Here is a 12,619-nt window from a genome sequence, read left to right on the forward strand (position 1 = left end):
ATTTTTTCACTCATTGTAATGCTAAATAGAGTAGTACTCTGTAGCTCCACTATTGAGCCACAACAATAAGTTCTCTTTTTGTTTTTAAGGACAACCTTTGCACAAGAATCATGGAAAATACTTAGTCATAGTGAATGGGGTATAAAATGTATAAAGGGAATTACTTAGACATCAAGAAATTTGAATCTATTCACCTTTCTCATAGCTTCCATAGCTTTACTTCTCTCTTCTTTTTGTAGTCTTGTCTCTCCTCATTCCTCTTCTTTACATCCTTCTCTTTAGAATTCTTTTCCAAATTTCTCAAATTTTAGCTTCCCTTCTCTCTAGGCTTCTTCCCCAAACTTCACCCACCTCTTCCTTTCTTCATTCTCTTTTCTCTTTAACATTGTCTTTCCTAATATTTTCTTGAAAACCTCTCTCTCTCTCTCTCTCCCCCCCCTTTGTTTCTCTCCAACATTCTTTTTCTCTCTTGTGAGACTTCTCTTTCCTTCTATTATTCCCAGCATTCTCCCCTCTTCTTTTCTCAAGATTTCTCCAATAGTCTCTCTTCTCTCCGAGGACCTCTCTCTCTCTCTCTCTCTCTCTCTCTCTCTCTCTCTCTCTCTCTCTCTCTCTCCAAAATTTTCTCTTTTTCTCTTTTCTTGAGACCTCTCTCCTCTCCAAACTTTTCTCTTCTCTGTCTCTCTCCATCCTTCTCTCTCCTTTGGTTTCTAAAGACCTCTCTCTTCTTGTCTTGAGACTCTCTTTACTATCTCTTCAACATTCTCTCTCCTCTGCTTCCTCAAGTCCTCTCTTCTCTAGAGACATCTCTTTGCCTTACCTCTCCTAGCATTGCTCCAAACCTCCATGCAATGGCATTTTGCGAGCCTATTTGGAGTATCCAAAACCATTGTATGAATGTTGTATTACCCCCCCTTGGAGGCAACATTGTATTTGAAGGTGTCTAGCCAATTGCAGAGTGAGCATATTACCCTTAATAAATGCACCTGCATTGTGTATGTACCTCAATCACTACAATTGTGCTACACTTGATGATATCCACTGTTTCATACTATACAATTTTCCAATTTTTCTAATACATATATTGTGTTGTTGGTCTACATGGTAGTAATGCACTTGTAAATTAAATGACTAGAACATTGGTTGTAATAGAAAATATTGTTTGCATAGATGACTTTGTGCACATACTTATAGTACAAATTTACGTGTCATATATATAGTATGAATATACATGTTTGTATGTACATATATGCATGCAATATGGATATATAGCCATGTGGGTGTGTGTGTGTGTGTGTGTTACATATGTTGGTTACTAAATAGAGAGATAATATGTACAAGTTTATGAATATGTGTCCAGATTAATCAAAGATCCAACAAACTTTTAAAATTAAAAACTATGATATATATTAAGAAAGACAATCCTATTGTAGAGGAGAGAAATTGGGCGAAGAGTCCATTATAAAGAGGAGTGGTTTTGAACATTAACATCTTCACCCATTGTGAAATAGTAAAGCTGCAAGCAAGAAAAATCCTCAAGAAATAGATTAGAATCTTGCAATAAGTCTACGATGGTCTCACATGTGATTGTTTTGAACATTGAATGCTTTTCTTATTCCAATTAGAAAGCTTCACATTGCTAATCTTATTCCAATTAGAAAGCTTCACATTGCTAAAATCCTATTAAGAAACACTACTACAACAGGTAAAGTCAAAGTTAGAGAGAGGGAGGGTCCTACTTAATGTGGTTTCAAAGAACCCCATTATTTATATGCCCAATTATTAAGTTTTAAGAAGTTGGACCAATCACGATTTAACTATAAGAAAACCAAAAACCCTATAGTTATTGTAAAGTGATTCAAGAGGTAGGCCAAAAAGAAGAGATAAATATCCCTCTCACTACCCATCACAATGATGGCCTATGACAAGCTAAGAGACTAGTTATCTACTCCATGATGTGGTGATTCTCTCTCTCTCTCTCTCTCTCTCTAAGGTGTTTCAAGAAGTTGGGACCAGTCACCATTTCACTGTAAGAAAACCAAAGACCCTCTAGTTATACCCATCATAGTGATGGCCTATGCCAAGCTAAGAAATTAGTTATCTACTCCGCGATGTGGTGACTCCCTTCCCTCCCTCTCTCTCTCTTGCTCTTCTTATTGGCTGAATTTGAAATCTCTTCGGACTCATAGCCTTGCATGCGGCACTACTCTAAAATGACTTGTCTACGTAGAAGACAACCGAAATCCAACAAACCCTTTACATATTATGCCACAAAACTGTCCTCTCAACTAATGTTCATGGCAAACATTTTCAGAGCTGATACAAAAACCTTCAACCTTGATGATTTACGGAGCTTTTCTTGAGGATTGCAGATCCAATCGTAGATGTGCACATCTGCGCATCGCCCCTCCATTTTGCATGCTGATCTGTCCGTCCGGGCCTGTGTGTGCCGGCTCAATCTGTGACATCTCCACTTTCAGACATTGCACTAACATCCTGTTCTGCCGTCTCCTCCTCTTCATTGCCACCACAGAATTTAAGAACAATGCTGCGGAACAGCTGCACTGCATCAGACACATTCTTCTGCTCAGCCAGCAGTAACAGTAAACTCTGCCTAAGACCTTCAAATTCCGCTTTCTGCTGAGGCTCTCGCATCTTCTCTTCATTTATGTCAGGTTGAACCTTTCCAAATGAAAAAAAAAAAAAAAAAAAAACGTCAACTACTCCGAAGGGGCATAACCCAAATATGCAACAATTTTTGCAACAAATTGACTGAAATTTGTACATGGAAATTCTGTGGGAGCCATAGATAGTGTACGAGCTGACAACCAGCAGTTGTAATGCAATAGATAGAATGAGTCACTCAAATTTTGACAATCAAGAGAGGAATTTATACAATTGTCCTTTGCAAATTAGCATTACATACTTCGAAAAGTAATTGTGATTAGACAAGATACCATGGATGATGTTTGGGTCTTTTTTTCCCAAGACAATTCCTAGACAGCTACACCTCAGTGGAAATTATCACTAATACACCATCCACAATCCACAACAAAAAAGTTGGCATGTCCATTCTACTAGAAATGCTTTCAACTTTGACTTTACTTTTGAAGTTCATGGTCATATTGGATTACATGCTTAATATTGTGGTATGTGGGTTCTAAGATATTAACAGAGGTTGGTATCCATTCTCCATGGTTAGATATTATTTGCACGACGTCAATCTCTATGACTGTGACAATGCAGGACACACTTGGTATTCAGGGGCTTTAGCAAGCCTCATTTTCTACTTGATGCCATGAGCTTCTTTTGGTTCTCTGTTTAGTTTACAATGTACTCTTTTCATGCTGGCCAGACGGCCTCTTGTACATCTAGTTGTTCTTTAATTCAAGAATTGAGAGAGAGAGAGAGAGAGAGAGAGCGCTGCCAAGGGCTGCTTTCAAGCAGGGCAATGATTCCTCCACCTCGAAAGTGGAGTGCTAGGATCTAAACTCATTTGTAATATCGGCTGATTTTCTTGATGAGGGTACTCTTGATATTTTAGCTGAAAAGGTGTAGTCAAAGCAAAACCAGCCTTGTCATTGAACCTCTTTTTCATGATATATGTGGCTTGCTACTTGGCATGTGTGTGGCATTGTTTGCACGGTAAGCAACTGTTCTCTTTGCCTATCGATACATTTGTGACTTGGCTAGTAATCAGGTTAAGCCTGAATGGGTTGATTTGACGGAGGCTGATATCTTAGAGGCTGAAGTGGAGGATGTGCTGTCCCATTTACCACGTAGGAAAAGCCCTAGCTAGAATGGGCTTCCTAAAGAGCTATTTTCAGCCCATGTTGAGCAACTTAAGAACCCGTCGACTTGCCTGTGTCAGCAAGTCTCGAATATAATTTATGCCTCTAGATTGGAAGATTGTAGTGATTTGGTTGTTACCCAAGGTTCCTTCTCCGACTTCCTTGAAACAATGGAGACCCATTTCTGTTATGGGTTCTTTGTATAGAATCTTTTCTAAAACATTGCCAATAGATTGCAAAAAGTATTCCCACACTTGATTATGCCAAAGCCTCTGGCTAGTAGGTTGTTATGCTTTAGCTTGATCTTGAAAAGGCATTTGATCATGGCAGTTGGTCTTTCTTGTGGCAACTGATGTCTACCATGGGCTTTGGTCCTCGCATGACTTCTCTTGTTGATACCATTAGTCAAGGTGCTGTGGCACATGTTGTACTTAATGGGGGGATCATTGATGAAATTGCCTTGTCTTGTTCTCTTCGGTAAGGCTACCCTCTTAGTCCTTTGCTATTTGCCTTAGTCAGTTACCCAATACTCTCTTTGTTGGATAAGTTGGGTGATCAAGGTGAGATTGTTGGTTTGTCTCTTCCTAGTGGTGTCCAACTTTTGGGTCTGACAATTTCCTTATGTTTCTCAAGGATGATTGGACTAATGTGAATTGGGCAATGGTTATGTGAAATCTCTTTGCTTTAGCTTCGAGGCTTCATATTAATGCTAAGAAATCTACACCGATTTCTTGTACGGAGAGTGATTTGCAAGCTTTGGGTTGGTAAGGAGCTGTGATTTCTAAAGGACATCTTACTTGACACTTGGGTTATCCTATTGGTGTGGATGTAGCTCCTTATGCCTTGCCTGATTGGATATCATCCCATATACATGATTGGTTTATGTACTAGAAATCTCAAGGCTGGCCTCTTCATATGTGACTTAAAGTTGCTAAATGCATCATGATCAATATGGTCTCGTTTTTTCTATCCTTACTTCCTTGGACTAAGAAGTCTCTTTTGGAACTGGTTCAACCTATCCGCTTCATATTGTGGAAAAAGAAAGGGAATTGGATGGCTTGCTTGGGGTTGTAGACAATCCATGATGGTGTCATTCTTGGGCAGCCCTGTCTTTATTCTTTCTGGTGCATTCGTCAGTAGTTTTGAGTGCCTTGTGACTATCATGACATTTGGTCGTCCTTACAGGAGCAGCTTCTGAGGTACTATCCATTGCCTACTTTATAGCCCTTGTCTCCTTGGCGGGATTGTTTGTGCTACTTGATGATTTCGAGAATAAGTTAGCTAATCAGATCTATCATTAGATGGTCGAGATCAAGAGACAGGTTAGTGGAAAGGCCAAAATATGGCATATTCGAGACATAAAAAAGAAGTGGTAGGAAAGATTTCTCCAACTCTAGAAGTCTAAGATTCCTTATTAGTGTAAAGTTTTCATATGGAGGTTGCTTATTGGGGATCTTTCAACTAAGGATGTGTTGCGTGCTCGCAAGATCTCCCATGGTCGCTATATATTTTACACCACATGTGATGAGACATTGCTTCATCTCTTCGTCTCTTGCCTTGTTGCTTGACACATTTGGAGTTTTGTTTCTTGTATGTGGTTCTCAATGAGTCAGCAACAAATATCAACTCATTCGTGGATTATGGGAAGGATGCCTTCTATGTCCACCTTGCAATCAAATCATTCCAGCCTTTTTCATTTCCTTAGTTGGACAGCTCTGTGGCATATTTGGCGTACTCAGAATGCCTTCATTTTTGATTCTGCCTAAGGTATCCATAGTCATGTGGCCCATGTTTGTGGTTTATTGTTATGGCAGATCTCCTCTATGGTTTCAGCTCTAACCTTGTTCTTCTTGACATTGCTGCTCCTTTTGATTCTGCCTAAGGTATCCATAGTCATGTGGCCCATGTTTGTGGTTTATTGTTATGGCAGATCTCCTCTATGGTTTCAGCTCTAACCTGGTTCTTCTTGACATTGCTGCTCCTTGGTTGGATATTGTTTGCTCCACTCTGGCTGTCCTTTTTGTGTGATATTTGTGTGTTAGTCTTAGAGGCCTTTTGGCTTGATTTGTGTTTGTTTTGTTTTTCTTAGCTGACCTGATGGTCTAATGTAAATATTGCCATTTAATTCAACTATCTTCACGGAGAGAGAGAGAGAGAGAGAGAGAGAGAGAGAGAGAGAGAGAGAGTGCTCATGGTAATCAATATATCATCAATATATAGAGTACCAAAATCATAAGGCTACCATTACGAGCCTTATTCGTATATAAACACGGATTCATATCATTATGGGTATATTCTTAGGAATGCATGAAAGCATCAAACTTGTGGTACCATTCTTTAGGTGTTTGCTTAAGGCCAGAGAGAGAGAGAGAGCTAGCTGGAGTGCGATGGTGCCGCCGGTTCGTGCCGCCCTGCCGTCGCCTAGACTTGCGCCGTTGAAGCCTGAAGATCCGCTTGTCTTCACCTCTCGTTCGCGTCAGCACCGTCGACGCCTAAAGTTCCGCCTGTGTTTGCCTGTCGTTCGCGTCCTGTCCGCACCGTCAACGCTTGCAGATCCGCCTGTCTTCGCCTGCCGTTCGCGTCCTGTCCCTGTGCCGCCAGCGGAAACCCTAAAGCGCTTCAGTTGTCGTTTCCTGCCTGCAAGTCCTCATTTCCTGCCCGAACGTCCGTCTGCACGTGGCCGCCTACTTGTGGAGGTTCAGGTTTCGCCGATGCCACCTGTGCTTGCCAGGTCTGAATCGTCCTTGCCTCTTTTGCAGCGTCAGAGAGAGAGAGCCGTCGTCTCCTGTTCCGCCTTCTGTCCCATGTCCCGCCGCTTGTCTCGTCCTGTCCTCTGCCAGATCGCGCTGCCACGTCACCAGTCGCCCCGCTGCCTTCGTTTGTGCTGCTGTTCACGGCTCCGCCTACCTGTGCGTGTCCTTTTCTGCCGAGGCGTCCAGCTACTATGAAACCCTACGCCCATCAGTTGTCAGAGAGACAACGTCTCGGCCAGAGTGCCCATTGATCTGTACAAAGAAAGAGAGAGAGAGAGAGAGAGAGAGAGAGAGAGAGAGAGAGAGAGAGAGAGAGAGAGAGAGAGAGAGAGAGAGAGAGAGAGAGAGAGAGAGAGAGAGAGAGAGAGAGAGAGAGAGAGAGAAGACAGCGGTATGGCTGGCTTGGATATGGATTTTCTCGACCGGACGGTGGCAGCCCTTGGCCCTGATTCCGATACCGAGGAGCCGGAGGATATGGTGCCATGCACGGAGGAGCCGCCTCCGGGTTCTGAACTACCGCCGGCAGGCAAACGCTCTAAGCACACTTCAGACAAGCCAATGGGTCCTCAGGACCGTTCCTATGCGCAGGTTGCCTCCGAACCTGTGGATTCGCAGGAAATAGACTGGGAGCATTTGCTGGACTTTGCCAATACTCTGCTTGGCGATTATGTCCAGCATAATAATGAAACTTTCTCTGCTGCGGCTGCGGATGATGTGCTGGAAGCGACAGTGGACCCAAAATCAGTCTTGCGGTCCTTCTCGGTGTTCTATGACCGTGCAGTTATACTTTTTTTCACCGGCAGGATCCCAGTGCTCTCACATATTCGCCAGTGGATGCACCACTTATTGCAAGGGGAGTATGTTGAGGAGATCTTCCTTGGCCCTCGCGGCTTTTATGAGGTGCTGTTGAAATCCGAATCGCATCGAGCTGAGCTACTGTCCAAGTTGCCACTATTCTTTGACCGCCGCTTGGTCCATGTGGTACCATGGCGCCCTATGGCTGACTTCCAGCGTCTGCTTCAACGCGAATGCCCGGTGTGGGTGGAAGTGGAAAATTGTCCAGCGGTATATTGGCCATTGTTGAAAGACGCGATGGCGGTTGTGGGCACAGTGCTGGTTCCCCCCAGCCTCAGGGCTATGAACCGAAACCGTCTATGCATGTTATGGGATACGGCCAGGAAAAGGCCTGCGTGGCTTCGCCTCAATTGCGCTGGCATGCATCCTTTGCATTTTCGCCTGAAATGGGGCAATTTTGCCGGACACTGCTTTTCATGTGGTAAATTAGGGCATTTTGTAGCTGAATGCCCGGAACGGCAACTGTCTTCTGAGGAGGCGCAGGTTGTGCAGCCCAAGGATGACATGGTGCTTGATGCCCAGACACAGGAGACCCTTCAGTCCCCTACTGTCATGGAAAAAGGTAAACAACAGGTCCGAGCTTTGGATTCTCCTAGCTCTGATTGGATTGAGGCACGACAAAAAAAAGGTAAAAAGTTGGACGCAGGCCTGGCAGATCCTGGGCCTCATGTTTCCCCGGATTCCGTGCGCACGTACACGCGCAGGAAAGACATGGTCACCCCACAGCAGGTTGTGCGTACCATGGCCCCGTCAGCCCCCCGCAATCCGTCTTCAAGGAAAGTCTATTCCGAGGGCCCCAAGGGCCCACCTGCTAAGCTGGCGTTTGATGCGAAAGGCAATGTGATTACTCCTTGGGATAGGCGTTATCCCCGCTCTGCTCCCAAGGTAGTGGATTTCCCTTCTACCTCTAAAGCAGGTCGCCCGAATTCATTTGCAGTATTGGCTGATTTTCTGGATGAGGGTGTCCTGGATGCCCTCGCGGAAAAGATGCAATCGAGGCAACAGGCGCCTCGTTCCTGGCTTCCTTTGTTTGAAAATATATGAAGATTGCCACGTGGAACGTGCGAGGCATTTGCTCTCGCCATAAGCAGCATACCATGTGGTCTGTCTTGCATGAAAATCAGTGGGATGTATTATGTGCAGTGGAGCACAAAAGTCATGGTGAGGCAGGAAAGGTTGTGGATTGTCGTGGATTTCGTCTGTTTTATGCAGGGACACATGCTAAGCATTATTCGGGCGTGCTGATGATTGTTCATGAGAAATACCAGCCTGTTCTTGTTAAAAATGATGTGCACGGCCGCTTTCTGGTAATCGAAGTCCTATTTGAAGGTGAGATTTTATGGCTGCTGGGACTTTATGCTCCCAATGATTCCACATCCTGACGGGATCTATGGTTGACTTTGCAGGGCTCCATGGCACTTGGCCGCAGAGGGTTTTTGATGGGAGATTTCAATATGTGTGTTGACTCTTCGCAGTCCACCTCAGGGCATTCGGTAATGGATACGCCAGAAAGCCGGGTGTGGAACTCCTTTGCTTTGCACATACTTAAGCAAGATCTTTGGTCGTGGCTTCACCCTTCTGTTTCAGGTTTTACTTTTCATTCTGCGCAATATGCAACCACTTGGTCGCGATTGGATAGAATGTATATCATGCAGGGGGATGATTTTCTTCCCGAGATGCTGGAGATGAAGGTCTTGCAGCAATATGCGTTGTCGGATCATTTTCCCCTCCAGCTTGAGATGCGGGCACAATCTGTTGCACCTTTTATGCAGTTCCTGGATAAGCTCCCTTTACGCTTCAACTCCTCTTATTTGAAGCATCCAAATTTTCAGGATTATATGCAGCAACTGATTGAGAGGTTCTTATTGGACTTCGCCTCTGAGGGCTTGGCTTCGTTTGCACGCCTGCTCTCTAATGTGCAGCGGGTTGCTCGGCAGTATGGGATTCACACTGCCTCTCTTTGTCGCCGCCGTCGACTTGCAGCAGAGGACTTATTGGCCTTGGTCCGTTCCTTGCTCCTGGATTCCCCAGATGATGATTTTCTGCTATCACTGGAGCGGCGTTTGGCCCATCTTATTCAAGTCTTTAGCTTGAAATCTTATCAGCAGGCCAAGCTGCATAACTTGACTGACACATTGCAAGATAATGCCTGCCAGTCTCATAAGTTCTTTCGCGCCTTGCATGCTTCTCCGGCTCGCGAAAATATGACTCGACTTCAGGACTCGGAAGGTCGCATGGTCACTGATCCGTAGACCATTATCAATATGTGCAGAAATTATTTTATGGATCTTTTTGGTTCTTCATCCTTGCCGTCTAGCCAGGTTACGCATGCCCGCTCGGTCTTCTATCAGCTGGTCCACCAGCAGGTTCCGCTTGATATGCAAGCCTCTTTGGAGGCGGATATTTGCGAAGAGGAGGTTATGGATGTGTTGTTGCACCTGCCTAAGGATAAAAGTCCTGGTTGGGATGGTCTCACTAATGAATTTTTTGAGCACTCAGCCACGCAGTTGGTAAAGCCTTTGGTGGTCATGTTCCAGCAGGTTTGGGAAACAGGGGTCATGCCTTCTTCATGGAAAGAAGGCCTCATCAAATTGATCCCCAAGGTCCCTTCGCCGTCAAAGCTGCAACACTGGAGACCAATTTCGTTGATGGGCGTGATGTATAAAATCTTTTCCAAAGTGCTGGCAAATCGGCTTCACAAGCACCTTCCAGCTCTTGTGCACCCCCTCCAATATGGTTTCATTAAGGGACGCAACATTTTGCACAATATCTTGAATGTGCAAATGGCTATTGATTATGTGAGGCACTCCAATCAGCAAGTGGTCTTGATTCAACTGGACCTGGAAAAGGCGTTTGACTGTGTGGACTGGTCTTTCCTTGCAGAGCTTATGTCTGCTATGGGCTTTGGGATCCGCATGTCCCGATTGATCTACACCATTAGTATTGAGGCTTCTTCAAGAGTTATGCTTAATGGTGGGGTCACAGAGCCATTTCTCCTTGCACGCTCGCTCAGACAAGGCTGCCCTTTGAGTCCTCTCTTCTTTGCCTTGGCGACTCACCCGGTCCTTTCAATGTTATCCTCCATGGCGGCTTCTGCCCAGCTGGCAGGGTTATCTCTTCCTTTGGGGCAGCACTTCATTAGCCAATCCTTGGCTGATGACTCCTTTATGATTTTGCAGGCGGACAGGGATAACATTCGCAAGGCATTAGATGTTTGGACGCTCTTTGGTCAAGCTTCTGGTCTTCGCATCAATGCCTTCAAGTCAGCCATTCTCAGTTGCACGGAGCCTGATTTAGAGTCATTAGGCTGGCAGGGCCAGGTGGTTTCTCGTGGCGCGATTGTCAGGCATCTTGGATACCCATTGGGGGTGGATGTACGGCCAAAGGCCCTGCTGGAGTGGATTTCACACAAACTGGCCGTGAAGTTTATGTATTGGAAGTCGCAAGCCTGGCCGTTCCATGTCCGCCTCAAAGTGGCTCAGACAATTATGCTACCAATGTTGACGTATTTCCTGCCATTACTGCCATGGACGCCCAGTACTTTGAAGGCTCTTACTCATCCCATTCGTTTCATGCTATGGAAGAAAGATTCACTGCAGGCAGGCATTTCCTGGATTTCATGGTCACATGCATGTAGCCCTAAGCGCATGGGTGGTGGAGCTATTTTGGATGCAGAAACTCATATGCTGGCTCTTCCTTGGTCTCTGTTTCGTGCCATGTGTGTGGATCATCACCCGTGGACCATCATAGCCCGTTATTTTCTTGAGGACAGCGGCCTCCGCCAGGGTAACACACGGCTTCGAGCCTCATGGTGGCATGCCCTTAATGCTGACGCTCGTTTCTCCAGTCCCTCTTCCTCTTTGTTAGTGCATTTGGTCGGCTCTTGGAAAGTGGTGCTCCAAAAGGCCCGTTGGCATCCTGTAGGGGACCGCGTGCAGACAAATTCTTTTCAGCTGGAATTGTTGGCGGTATCCACATTACTTTCATGGGAAGATAAACATCAGCTCAGACCAAGATTTAACCGCATGGCCCGTTTGGGTGTGACTTCGATTGCGGATACTACCCTTGCCACTCGCAATGTCCTTGCATCATTTCGGACTGCTAGGAGACTTTCCAGGATCCCGCGCGGATACCGTGATTTATGGGGGAAGCTTTCCTCGGAACTTCAGGGTAGGCAACCCTTTCCTGCCCTGGCTATGGATCGCCCTTGGCAGGACTGGGACCTTGCAGGCCGGTTGAGTCTGGAAAAGGCCTCTACTAATCAGGTGTATCATCTTCTCATTAAAGATCACCAATGGTTGGGCGTGAAAGTTAATGCTGTTTGGGGCCTGCGGAAATCACTGTCATGGTGGCAGGCAACGCTGATGGAGGCATGGCAGAACAAGACACCTTTCAAATGCAAGGTCTTTCTGTGGCAGGTAATGATTGGTGGTCTTCCTCTTGCCTCGGCCCTTTCCAAGCGTCGAATCTCGAATGGCACTTGCTTCTTCTGCACCACTTCGGCGGAATCGGCCCGACATCGTTTTCTTTCTTGCCCGCTCGCCAAGAATATCTGGTCACTCTTGTCACGAATCTGGCACGCGGTGGTGGGGTCTTCACTGACTCCCTTCGATTGGGTTTTTGTGCGCCCGAAGTATCCCACACCACCACCGTTACATATGAAGATCTTATTCCATTTTTTCAGATACTGGGGATGCTGGCACATTTGGACCACCCGAAATGCTTTTCTCTTTGATTCGGCTTCTAATGTACCGCGACATATTGCAAGGCTTAAAGGGCTCTTGCATTGGCAGCTAGATCTCATCAGGCACTCTGACTTGCTCCCTCGGGAGGATTTGTATTCCTGGCATTTGGCAATTGCCTCTGGGTCCTTGCCATGATTGGTGTAACTTTATAGTACCCTAGTCCGGGGATTTCCCACACGTTGGCCTATGGCCCTCATGCCTCTTGTACTCGTGTAATCATGTAATCTTGTACTTTCTTCGTAATTAATACAATTACCTTTTACGAAAAAAAAGAGAGAGAGAGAGAGAGAGAGAGAGAGAGAGAGAGAGAGAGAGAGAGAGAGAGAGAGAGAGAGAGAGAGAGTGCAGCTCTTCACTCGGCCTTGGACCGGCATACGTAGTGATACAATATGGTTGGTCTGGTTCTGGCTTTTATAGACCAAATGGTGGCAGCTCTTGGTCCGGATTCCGATACCGAGGAACTAGAGGATATGGT

General features: G+C 45.5%; 1 protein-coding gene across 4 annotated transcripts in view; it reads right to left on the minus strand.

Moving 5' to 3' along the window:
• Positions 1-1,767: 1,767 nt before the first annotated feature.
• LOC148041691 (uncharacterized) overlaps positions 1,768-12,619 on the minus strand; it is a 231,643-nt gene continuing 220,791 nt past the window's right edge. For all 4 annotated transcript variants that reach the window (XM_087681314.1, XM_087681323.1, XM_087681305.1 and 1 more), the window contains one exon: positions 1,768-2,682. In XM_087681314.1, coding sequence (XP_087537440.1) covers positions 2,455-2,682 — 228 coding nt within the window. In that variant the 3' untranslated portion in view covers positions 1,768-2,454. The remainder of the gene's footprint in view (positions 2,683-12,619) is intronic.

The sequence above is a fragment of the Lygodium microphyllum genome, chromosome 1 (assembly GCF_053477565.2).
Source record: "Lygodium microphyllum isolate KBCC chromosome 1, Lygodium_microphyllum_v1.1.10, whole genome shotgun sequence".
NCBI lineage: Eukaryota > Viridiplantae > Streptophyta > Polypodiopsida > Schizaeales > Lygodiaceae > Lygodium > Lygodium microphyllum.